This window comes from Globicephala melas, chromosome 21 (genome assembly GCF_963455315.2).
Source record: "Globicephala melas chromosome 21, mGloMel1.2, whole genome shotgun sequence".
Classification (NCBI taxonomy): domain Eukaryota; kingdom Metazoa; phylum Chordata; class Mammalia; order Artiodactyla; family Delphinidae; genus Globicephala; species Globicephala melas.
Window position 1 is genome coordinate 12,891,795 of NC_083334.1, and position 12,827 is coordinate 12,904,621.

At 36.6% G+C, this 12,827-nt stretch overlaps 1 protein-coding gene across 8 annotated transcripts in view; it reads left to right on the top strand.

Annotated features, from left to right (window-relative positions):
• The window catches only part of PRIMPOL (primase and DNA directed polymerase), a 41,160-nt gene that overhangs the window by 601 nt on the left and 27,732 nt on the right, over positions 1-12,827 (top strand). For 4 of the 8 annotated variants that reach the window (XM_060291353.2, XM_060291355.1, XM_030830970.2 and 1 more), the window contains 3 exons: positions 5,267-5,502; positions 7,408-7,505; positions 8,396-8,525. In XM_060291353.2, the coding sequence (XP_060147336.1) occupies positions 5,323-5,502; positions 7,408-7,505; positions 8,396-8,525 (408 nt within the window). In that variant the 5' untranslated portion in view covers positions 5,267-5,322. Of the gene's footprint in view, positions 1-226; positions 320-5,263; positions 5,503-7,407; positions 7,506-8,395; positions 8,526-12,827 lie in introns of those variants that run through there. The other 4 variants (XM_060291354.2, XM_060291352.1, XM_060291358.1 and 1 more) reach the window with 3 other exon arrangements.

Below are 12,827 nucleotides of genomic sequence, written 5' to 3' on the forward strand. Positions count from 1 at the left end.
CCGAAGGCCTCGCCGGGCCCCGGGGGCAGGGAGAAGGGAGTCACGGGCAGGCCCTGCGGGAGGACGGAGAGCGGGTCGCGGCTTGCCGGTAGTCCCCGCTTCCCCTCGGGCGACCGGAGGCCTTCCCCTAGGTCACCCCGAATTCCCTGTCCCGAAACCAAAAGCTTTAACCGCCCAGCTGGGCCTCCGCCTGTCTTGGGTCACGAACTCTTCAGACTCTGAGGCATTTTCGCAGAAGAATGTACCAACCCAATTGAGCACGAAATTCTCCATCAAATTTCAAGAGGTTCAGGACATTCTGACAAGTCAGGGGCCCCAGGTGAAGAACCCATCCACTTCCAGCACTTTTGTTTACTTGGGTATAAATGAGGGCGCCGTTTTGTTCACAGATATACGTGGTTCTGAGTATGGCTACCGTTCCTTGGGTGCTTATCTGTGTTCTCACATTGTGGCAATGCATTTTCTTTTTCTTTCAGCAGCCCCTGCAGGTAGGAATTCCAGTTTCCACCTGGGCGTAATTAAAAAGGCTAAGTAGTTTGCTCTTGTTAAGGGCTACACGAGTTAAACTCAGATCCTAGGAATGAAACCTAGGCCTTTATCCCTGCCAAGTTGAGAGAGGACCAGTGTTTGGCAGTCCTTTTTCTGCTGCAGTAAAACTGAAGAATAGGACCCACTCCCAACCTGCACGGTGGTCGGCATGCAGTTATTTGTAAGGCAGGCACTAGTGTACTAGTTTTTTTAACCAGTCCTATTACCCCGTAGTGATGCACAGACCCCTTCCTGTGCTAAACTTTCTTACCAAAATTATGCTGTAGTTAAAGCAGCGGCAGCAGCAGTGGTTTTCTGGTTTTTTGTGTAAATGACCCTTATTAGTTTGGAGAAACTTTAATTATAGTAAAATAGCTGGCTAGAAGCAATGTCGGAAGTTTCTTTCTACAGAGGTGTCTCAGGTGGCAGAACCTGATCTGGGCCTGGGAGGGGAAGACTTCAGGAAGGGTGAGTGGGGCATTCCAGGGGAGGGAAACATGCAGGAGGGCTCCTGGAGTGGGCCAGGTGCAGGCAGTGGTCATCATCATTCATTTGGTGAGAAGGCTGAACAAGAAGAAGTCGAATGGGTAAGTGGTTGAGGGCCAGATTCTGGAGAGTTTGGACTTCTCGAGGTAAACTTTAGCGTGCATTAAGCGATGCTCTGAATCATTAATGAGTGTCCCTAGGAAAAGCTATGAAAATGGTCTTTTTGAAAATTTATTGGCGTATAATTGATTTACAATGCTAATGAGTTCGTTTCAGGTGTAGAGCAGAGTGATTCAGTTACGCATATATTCATCCTTTTTCAGATTCTCATATAGGTTATCACAGAGTATTGAGTAGAGGTCCCTGTGCTGTACAGTAGGCCCTTGTTGGTTATCCGTCTCGTAGATAGTAGTGTGTGTGTGTTCATCCCAAGCTCCTGATTTACAACCCCCACCCCCGTTTCCTCTTTGGTAACCATCAGTTTGTTTTCAATATCTGGAAGTCTGTTTTTGTTTTGTAAATAAGTTCATTTGTATCATTTTTTTAAAAAATTAAATTCCACATATGAATAATATCATATATGTCTTTCTCTGTCTGACTTCACGTAGTATGGTAATCTCTAGGTCCATCCATGTTGCTGCAAATGGCATTATTTTGTTCTTTTTTATGGCTGAGTAATATGCCATTGTATATGTGTACCACATGTCTTCATCCGTTCCTCTGTCGATGGACATTTAGGTTGCTTCCATGTCTTGGCTGTTGAAAATGGTCTTAAGGGTGATTAGTCTGGCAGAATTAGGCTCTTTGGATGGGAGATCCTGTGGGGATGGTAGAAAGGTGGAACTGGAAAAAACAGTGTTCCACTGGATGTTTTCTTCCTTATAGGAGACTTTTGGGAAATTTAAATATGAGTTACTCTGTTCAAGCATAGACAGGCAAGGTGACTGAAGTAGGAAAAGAAGAAAAGAAAAAGTCAATTAGTATATTTAATAATTTTGTAAGGTGTTATTCATCTGGGAAGTAAACTATTATTACTGTAAATGAAGTTTAATCACATACTTTATTATGAATACTTCAGCAGTGGGAGAAATAGTATAAATGTATTACAAGAGGCCATAAAGGGAATTATATTAAGAAAACATTGCCAAATACCAGAACATTACTAAATATTAGAACTGGAACATATATGCAGAAAACACAAGATATTGTTGAATCTATTCTCAGGGCAGAGGGAGAAGTTCGAGTTGGGGAATAGGAATTGACTTGTGATTAGACAAGAAAAGAAACTAGGAGAACTGGGCTAGAGAGAGCCATGCGAGGCAGGCTTCATCTGACCCTAGAAGCCAGTACTCGTGAACCATGGGCCGCATGGTCCAGCTGCTCCTGGGGACCAGGCCGTCAAGTGTCACCGATGAACAAGTGTAGGCATAAACCTCTGGAAACCAGGACTGCTTAGGTCGGCTGAGTCATCTCTTCACCCTCACTCTCACTGTCCCTTCTCCCACTATAGTTACTCTAAAAAGACTAAGCCAACCTTTTTTCTAGCCTGACCACCTTTAGTTTTGAAACTGGTATCAAAAATGGTTAAACAATCATTCCCGTGCGATGCTAAGAAATAAATAATAGAGCTCTTAAGCCTGCTATTTTAAAATACAACAAATATTTTTCTTTAGGTCTTGGAAACTGTTACAAAAGTAGTTATGGTCCCTGTGTGAAAAGGGGTTTTCATGTGTAATTATATGTATATAAAAAAAGACAGCACTGTTTCCCCACCAGCATTTCTGAAATGGTGATATGTTCTCCCGGGGGGTAGGCATGAGGAATATGATAGTCCAAAACGAGAATGCCAGATGCCTTCCTGTTCTCCATTTCCTTTGCTTTTAATATTCAACCCTGCTGCTTGAAGAGTCTAAGCCCCAGTTGTCTTTCAGCCCAGCTGTTAAAATTTTAAAACTGTGTAAATAACAAGGGAGCATAACATATTTTGAGCTTCTCTCTTTTTTTCTGTTGACATGCGTGGTTTCCTCAGTCCAGTAAGTGTTAAACTGGTTTTCCATTGTGACTGACTTTCATATATGATATATTCCCATGGTCATACCAATATTTTTACAAAACCAGAAAAAATTTTCCCGATGTCATTGTAACTAAGTGTGAACATCCACATGGTTACTTCTAGTCAGTTATTTGCTAGATACTAGAGTCATAATTCACCTCTGATCGCATTATGTGTTTATTTTCTTCGTTAAGTAATTGGTGGGCTTTATTAAAAGTCAGTTTCTTAGAAGAAAGTTTCTCAGTTAGGTTGTCTAAATGGAGGGGATTTTTATCTGTGTGTGAAGCAGATTAAATAAACTAATACTCAGAATCTATTTAGCAATAAGGAGCCCTGTCACATATATTGAAAAATTAACACAGTTGTATTAAAAATTGCCCCATCTCTTCAATCCAAAGAAATTGTATTCCTTTCCTAGGCAAATCTGTTATGAAATTTATGTTGATAGCTTTAGAAATTTATTTCTGTTTCTTGGCTTATAATTTATAATATCCATGTGGACTAAGTGTAATTCTGAGAGTATAATCTTAAGTCTGTTATGGTTGGAGTCAGATTTGAAATCTGTGGATAATATGCCTTTTTTTCTAACAATGCATTAGGATATTCCTACCCTCTCTTGATCTTTTTTGGGTGATTCTATTTTTCTTTCCAGGGAATATTTCATTTGCCAGTGAGTTTATGTTGCAAAGTTTTCTGCTAAAATTCAAGAGCATATTTATCAGTGCAAGTACTAGATAGGCATTGACAAAGGTAAATAGGGATTTTACCTTCAAATGCTTTAGTGTATGATATTATGTCACTTAAAACCTAATATATCTGTTTTCTACATACATAAATTACAACATAGATGATTTTAGTGAAGAAGGAAACTATTAGTTATTTCTATTTCTGTGTAAAACCCAGGCCAAAACTTGCTGGCTTTAAAAACAACAAATTAATTTTTTCTTAGAGTTCTGTGGGTTGCCTGGGCAGTTTGCTGGATCTCTCACCTGAACTCAATCAGGCTTACTCAAGCATTGAATTCAGATGATGGCTGGATGATCCAAAGTGGCTTAACTCAGTATCTGGTAATTGGTGATTGCTATCAGCTGGGGTACCTTGGTTCCTCTCCAGATGACCTTTTATCCTCTGTGAGGCTAGAGTTATAGCATGATGATCTCAGAGCAGGACTCCATGATAGCCAAATCTAATGCAAAAGCACTTATTAAACCTCTGCTTGCTTCACATTTGTCGATGTGACATTGGCAAGTCACATGGCCAAGAGTCTGTATGGGAGTGGGCTTAGATGGCATCTCTTGATGGCAGGAATGCCAGAGAATTTGTCCCCATTTTTTCTCTATACTGGAAGCTTTTCCCCCCTCTTCTAAAAACCTATCCTTTTTCCTTTGTAAGTAAACCGTAATCCCAAATTGGAAAGGTATTGCCTGGTCCCCTTACTTTGGCATGGCTAACATGGAAGCATTGTTTGCAAACAAAAACATGTATCATTAGGAAACAAGGGTTAAAATGTAAACATTTCAATTGACTAATCACAAAAGTAGTCATTAAGTTAACAGATTAACATTTATTCTTTTTTTTTAAGTCATGCTTATGATTACCATACATCCCAAACCAAAACTAGCCAATATTGTAATTCCCACTCATACACTGGTTATCCTCCCAACTAATAGTTGTTTGAGTAGAAAAGAAGAGCAGTGGGCAGGAAAAAGAGGAAAAGGGAGCTAAGAACTAGACAGTGGTGCCTAGAAATGAATTCTACACTAAGAAATAATAGCACTGGAATGATGCCCACCATCTGGGTGAGGTACATGGCACTTGATGCAACAAAATGATTATAATAAAAACCACAGTGATGCAAAAAACTCTTATATTTACATGAGGCATTGGAATTTGCAGAACATTTTCATGTCTTATGACAAGTATCCTCAAGATAACTACATTAAAATGTTGATTCCCATTTTGCAGCTGATTACAATTTAGGGAGCTTCATTAACCTGTTCAAAACTGTAGCACTATTAGATGGAAGAGCCAGGATCTAAAGATTTCTGATAACCAGCCCTGTCCTTGTTTCACAGCAAAACTTCATTCAAAACATAAACTGTAAAGCAAAGAAATAAGCAGAAATGAGCTTTGAAGTTTTACCAAACAAAGTATATTTTAAACAAAGAAACTGGCATCCATGTTTGTTTGTTTTAGTAGTAATTCACAGAGATCCTACCTGGGATAGGATTTAGTCTCCCCATACTTCTGAACCAATGAAGAGAAAATGGGAAGCAAGGCTGAAGCAAATTGAAGAACGAGCATCCCATTATGAGAGGGAACCATTGTCCTTGGTATACAGACCAAGATTGTCTAAGCCAGAAGAACCACCATCCATTTGGAAACTATTTCATCGGCAAACTCAAGCTTTTAATTTTGTTAAAAGTTGTAAAGAGGTAATTTTTCTCATCTTTTTTTTAGGGCTACTATACCTTAAGATTTCCAAAAAAAATCTGTTGTTTGTCTTCATTTCAGTCCACTTATTTTACCAGAAGAATTTAATTGTGATCTTTTTGTACTATTTAGGAAAGATATCCATGAATCATTAACCATTTACTTTATATTAATAATGAAAAAAATGACATATCTAGTGCCAAATAGTTTAAAAAATTTGTAATGACATAGAAATGAAGCTATGCTTAGAGGAGAAGTGACTGTATTCATGGACTGAAAAATAATAGAATGAGTGTAAGAGTTAAACTAAAATAATACCCACAGAAATATCAGGAAATGAGTAAGTAGAGTGTGAGATTTTTTTTTTTTGGTCTGCGTTGGGTCTTTGTTGCTGCACGCGGGCTTTCTCTAGTTGTGGTGAGCGGGGGCTCCTCTTCATTGCGGAGCACAGGCTCTAGGCGTGCGGGCTTCAGTAGTTGTGGCTTTCGGGCTCTAGAGCACAGGCTCAGTAGTTGTGGTGCACGGGCTTAGTTGCTCCGTGGCATGTGGGATCTTCCCGGACCAGGGCTTGAACCAGTGTCCCCTGCATTGGCAGGCAGATTCCTAACCACTGCGCCACCAGGGAAGCCCGGAGTGTGAGATTTTAAGGATGAAATTAGGGATTGGAAATTTGAATTTAAACAATCGCAAATGAAAATGTCTCAAATGTCATTTGAGTTAATAAGCCCTAAAACTTAAATCATAGTACCAAAGCACACATGTTTCTATCTTTCTACTGTCCCTTTTGTGCTTTGGAGTAGTAGAGTGGATTTATCATAATTTCCAACACATCAGGAAAGTGGGAGGAAGAAGTGCTTGCTACATTCTAGCCTCACAAAGGGAATGGTTCTCAAAAATAAACAAGCAGGTGTGTATTGCACATCTTTTTTTGTTGGGCATTGTGGGGAATATAGAGAAATATAACGAAAAGATGCATCTATCCAACATAAATCCAGCATAAATATATTGTGATTCTGAAAATTGATTATATATAAAAACTCAAAATGCTATAAGTTTTTAGGGAGGAGGACCTTCTTTCCCTGGTAGACAGAAGCTCACTCATATCTCATCAGAATAGTTTAGGAAATAGAAGAAAAGCCTTTTGTGTGCATTTTGTGTAACCCTAATTCAGGTATCAGAAATTAAAATACAGATTCGCTTAATCTTGACTTTAAAAAAATATAGCTGTATGATTGCTGGATTTACCAATCATCAGTTTATAAAATTTATCTTGAGAAGATTTTTAATAGGATCGGATAACTTAGTCTTTATGATTTCTCTCATGAAAATGGAAGTTTAGTTCCTTTATAGGTTCAACAGCTACCTTTAGCTAAGTGGAAACAAAAGAACTTGTGTATTCCTTTTCTATGAGAAACAATAATTTATAGTTACTTGTTCTGCATTTTAAAACTTTCCTTAAGCTTTTAAGATTTACATACGAATATATTTTTAAAAATGGTTCTCATGTATTTTTATATACTCTAGGAAATTTATTAACTTCAGTCCAAATTATTTACAATAATGTTCAGGTAGTTTTAAAAAAATAAGTTCTTTTTCATAAACTGGCAGATAAAACTATAATAGGAAGTAAAACGAGTGACTGAAAAATGATTTTTCTTTGTTTTAGTCTGGATGTTCTAATTGTTTCTGCCTTCAACATTTATTACCTGAGTGACTAAATATAAATAAATACAAATAACTAGATTTTGATTGGCATAGATTTAGTGATTAATTTTCTTATTTTCAATAATACAAATGTTCCAGTTTTTGAAAATTTGAATAAAATCTTTATGAACATTTAATAGCTACAGTTGATTTTAAATTTGCATTTTACTAATTTTTTGAATATTATTTTTGGTTTTGTAAAGGACGTTCATGTATTTGCTTTGGAATACAAAGTGGGCGATGGACAACATATTTACCTCGTAACAACGTATACTCAACTTTGGTTTTACTATAAATCCCGGTAAGTAGCTTTTAAAGCACAACACATTAAATTACATTGCCTTCATCTGGAAATGCTTGTGAAATTAAATCAGGCTGCCTTGGCTTTCATAGTTCTCAGTCACGCAGTTAGTTACTACTTTACTATTAGAATTGAATTCTGGAGTTTCCTTGTGATAGAAACACTGAATTATCTCACCAGGTGCTAGGAGAGAGAAATTGTGTGTGTTTCGAATTCCTGTACCACGTGATGACACAATTCCCACCATCACTTTTCCTTGTTCAAATTACTGTAAACCTTTTATTTGTATATGATGGCACTAAGCAGTTTATCATATACTAATCAAGTCAGCATTTCTTCTTAATAACCCATCTTAAAGTCATACCTCTTGATACCAGTGAGAATGAAACTGCACATGTGAGCACTGAAAGCTCATTGAAGTCAGGTGATTCAGAGTGTATGTAACCAGTTTTTAAAACATTCCTAATGAAAATATGGAACTTAAAAATTCTCATTAAAAAATTCATGGAATCCCAAGAATATGTGATTGTGGGATCACAGTTTGAGAACGTTCTTAAACAAAATTTGCTTCATGGTGATACCAAAAACAAATGTAGAAGTGTTACCTGATATTAAAATTATCTGTGAATAAATAGCAGTATGAAGTTGGCTATATTTTCCAGTTAAATAATGTTACAGAAAATGATTGTTAGATCTTGTTTGATGGAAACTCTTGATACTGTGTTCTGTAAACCTGTGGTAAGCAGTTGTTCACTTTATCTTGTTTTCATTATGTCATAGTTATCTGTCATTACATCACAGTTAATATACTATCTTGAGATACAAGAGCAACTTCTGTGATTTAAAAGGTATGAGATATAAACCTAACAATCTTGAATTATTCAATTCAGAAGAAATCTCTTACACTGCTATGAAGTCATTCCTGAAAATGCTGTGTGCAAGCTTTATTTTGATTTGGAATTTAACAGACTTGCCAATCCAGGAGCTGATGGGAAAAAGATGGTTGCATTACTCATTGAGGTAAATTACAGACTCAGGTTTTTCTCCTTATATCTACCTGTATGTCTTTTCATTCACTCATTCAGTCATTAAATGAATCCAACCTATGTAATATATAGGTTCTGTGTTTCTCCTCATTTTTCTTGTTACTCTTCCTTTTGACTTCGTTTCTTAATGCCACTTCTCTGAGTAAACTTCTGGAAAGGAGGAAGGTTCAGTTTATGTCCATATATTTTGTAATATTGCTGTATCAAAAAAAACTGAGAGGACTTCCTGGTGGCGAAGTGGTTAAGAATCCGCCTGCTAATGCAGGGGACATGGGTTCAATCCCTGGTCCGGGAAGATCCCACATGCCGCGGAGCAACTAAGCCTGTGCGCCACAGCTACTGAGCCTGCGCTCTAGAGCCCATGCGCTGCAAATACTGAAGCCCGTGTGCCTAGAGCCCATGCTCCGCAACAAGAGAAGCCACTGCAATGAGAAGCCCGTGCACCGCAACAAAGAATAGCCCTGCTCGCCACAACTAGAGAAAGCCCGCGCACAGCAACGTAGACCCAATGCAGCCAAAAATAAATACATTAAAAAAACCCCAAAAAACTGAGAAAGGTGGCAGTTTGGGAATTTTCTGTTTCTTAATTATATATTCTTTTGTATTACAAATAGTGGACTCTGGTGAAGATTAGGTGAAGTAATTTTTACTGAAAAATTGAGTACTAAGATAAACTTCAAGAAAATTTTGATAAAAATAGTATCAGAAGTTTCGAGCTGGCAGAAATTTTGGAAACTCTTCTGTCTTACATTATCATAAATGAGGAGCTAAAGCCTAGAGAGACTTAATTCCAACTCCAACAACTAGTTACTGGCAAAACCTGGTCTAGAACTATAATTATCATTTCTCTTTGTTTTTCACAAAGAGAAAAAGTGTAGTTCTAGTATATATTTTTGATTTAGCAGTGTCAACCCATATTCCTTTTATTATTTAGTAATAAAAGGAATATGGGCTTGTGCAACTAAGCTCTATTAGGTTCGTTTATAAAATCTTTTAAGATTGTATTAGGGTGTACTAAAATTATATTGACTATTATTTGGACTCAAAGTAGGTATTAACTAACTATTTTTTGTTTTAGATGTTAGCTGTAGATGACTCATTTTATAATGTTAAAAATACATCCAAATTAGAATGTTTTTGATTAAAAATATCTGCTGATTTTGTCGGATCTCTACATGTTTTATTTTAAATTTATTTGAAAAATGTTTGCAAATACTGGTTTTTAAAAAAATCATAATGTCAGCTTTCTCCTGACTTTGAAGCAAAAGAAATATACATAAGTTCCCCCCAGCCCTCCCAAAAAACAACAGAAAAGTTATGTTTTTCTTAAGATAGCCATTGGACCCTTAAAAATAAATTTAAATGTTTTATTTCATTATAGTTGGTAAGTTGTATTTAATTTTTAACCTTAATTACGTTTTTAATAATCCATAGATATTGACTCTTTTCTAGTGTATGATATACTTCTACAGTCTGAGGTAGGATTTGTTAAGTGGGCTCTGTGTGGCCACCAAGGAATTAAGGTTCAGAGATTTTCACTGGCACTTTAATATGGTGATACTGTTAAAAAAAGAAGTATTAGTACTTCATTGTATTAGAAACTAGAAACTTATCCCTAATGGAATCAACACTAGTGCAAATCCCATTTGTAACAAGAATAAACACTGGTACGGCAAAGATCATGTAGCTGTTTAAATTTTTTTCCTCCTAATTCTTTATACAATCTTATCCAAATTAGTCTTGAACAACTCATCTTTAACATCAACAAAAGTTGGAAAAAGTTGTAGAAATCTGAGTTTAAAATTACACAGCATTTTAATTTAACACACTCATGTTGGTAGAAAAGTTATTAGGATTATTTTACTTAATATAACCTTTACAAATGATTATATTGAAATTAATTTCATTTACTGGTTACTGTGTATGTAACAAGTGTATAATACAAAGAGTACTTTTCCTTTAGTGTCTCTGCGTGAGGAGGCATAGGTTAGCTGTTATCATAACAGATGGTTAATAAATAACTGGCTAATAATAACTAGTGATAATATGTAATGCCCTTTGATACTGACACTTTTTAACTGACAATTCCAGTAAGCCACTTCTGCCAGATGGAATGACTTCTGGTGCTAAAGCATTTTATAAAACTATGTTGACAGGTAACATTGCTCAAATAATCATATATTTTTAACTTCTGGATTTTACAACTTAAATATTTAAATAAATTAAAAACTTTTAAAGTTGAGGTATAATTGATTTACGATAATATATTAGTTTCAGGTGTACAATAGTGATTCAAAATTTTTACAGACTATACTCCATTTATAGTTATTATAAAATATTGGCTATATTCCCTGTAACTTAAAATTTTATTTAAAATTTAACTTGGAAAAAAGAACTTAATGGGACTACAATTACTTTTATTATCTACAGTTATTACATTTATTCTGTATAGCTCCAAAGTACATAACTAGACTTTATTCATTTATCAAAATTTTTTCAGCCTCTTAGTGTCAGTGTGCCTAGGCATTAACAATACAATGGCTAGCCCAAAAAGACATGATTTCTGCCTTCACAGAATTTATCATGTAATGGAGGATAATAAGTTAGGATAGATTTAGCTGCCATAATAAAGACCTAAAATTAAAGGGGCATAAACAAGATAGAAAGTTATTTCTCTCTCATGAAACACCTGGATGTGACTCCATTGTATTAGGGGACTAGGCCTATTGCTTTGCTCTTCCTAAGATGCCATTATTTACATTGTCCAAGATGGCTCAGCATTGCTGTGTCTACATTTTAGACAGTAGAAAATGGGGAAGGGGTGAGCATGCCCCTTTCCTTTAAGATTATAATGTAGAAGTGGAATATTTTCCTTCTGCTCACATCCTGTTGGCCAGAACTTAATCACATGGCCACACCTTACTGCAAGGGAGTCTGGGGAACATGGTCTTTATTCTCGATGACCTCATATCTAGCTAATAATCAGGGTTCTATTTACAGAAGCAGGAGAGAACAGATCCTGAGGGATATTCTCTATGATATAGAGGAAACCTATCAAAATAATCACAAAAATTGCAGCTGTGTAAGTACTACAAGTAGAGGTAGAATATATATGGGGCAATTTGATGTAGATAAGGAAATTGAGGAAGACTTCTCTGAGAAAGAATTTACTGAAGAAGAGTAGGATCAGAGAGCATGATGGGAGGTGGTATGCTATAATACCAAAATAACATTAATAAACACAATTTACTGCATAACTATTTGGTATCTAAGTGTTTGGCAGTGTACAGACATTTTTGCTAATTCCAAGATAACCCTGTGTGGTGTTTCTTTTTTTTTTTTTTAAACATCTTTATTGGAGTATAATTGCTTTACAATGGTGTGTTAGTTTCTGCCTTAGAACAGAGTGAATCAGTTATACATACACATATGTCCCCATGTTTCCCCTCTTGCATCTCCCTCCCTCCCACCCTCCCTATCCCACCCCTCTAGGTGGTCACAAAGCACCGAGCTGATCTCCCGGTGCTATGCGGCTGCTTCCCACTAGTTATCTGTTTTACATTTGGTAGTGTATATATGTCCATGCCACTCTCTCACTTCGTGCCAGCTTACCTGTCCCCCTCCCTGTATCCTCAAGTCCATTCTCTAGTACGTCTGCATCTTTATTCCCGTCTTGCCCCTAGGTTCTTCATGACCTTTTTTTTTTTAATAGTCCATATATATGTGTTAGCATACTGTATTTGTTTTTCTCTTTCTGACTTACTTCACTCTGTATGACAGATTCTAGGTCCATCTACCTCACTACAAATAATTTCATTTGTTTTTATGGCTGAGTAATATTTCATTGTATATATGTGCCACATCTTCTTTATCCATTCATCTGTCGATGGACACTTAGGTTGCTTCCATGTCCTGGCTATTGTAAATAGAGCTGCAGTGAACATTTTGGTACATGTCTCTTTGAATTATGGTTTTCTCAGGGTATATGCCCAGTAGTGGGATTGCTGGGTCGTATGGTAGTTCTATTTGTAGTTTTTTAAGGAACCTCCATACTGTTCTCCATAGTGGCTGTATCAATTTACATTCCCACCAACAGTGTAAGAGGGTTTCCTTTTCTCCACACCCTCTCCAGCATTTATTGTTTGTAGATTTTTTGATGATGGCCATTCTGACTCGTGTGAGATGATATCTCATTGTAGCTTTGATTTGCATTTCTCTAATGATTAGTGATGTTGAGCATCCTTTCATGTGTTTGTTGGCCATCTGTATATCTTCT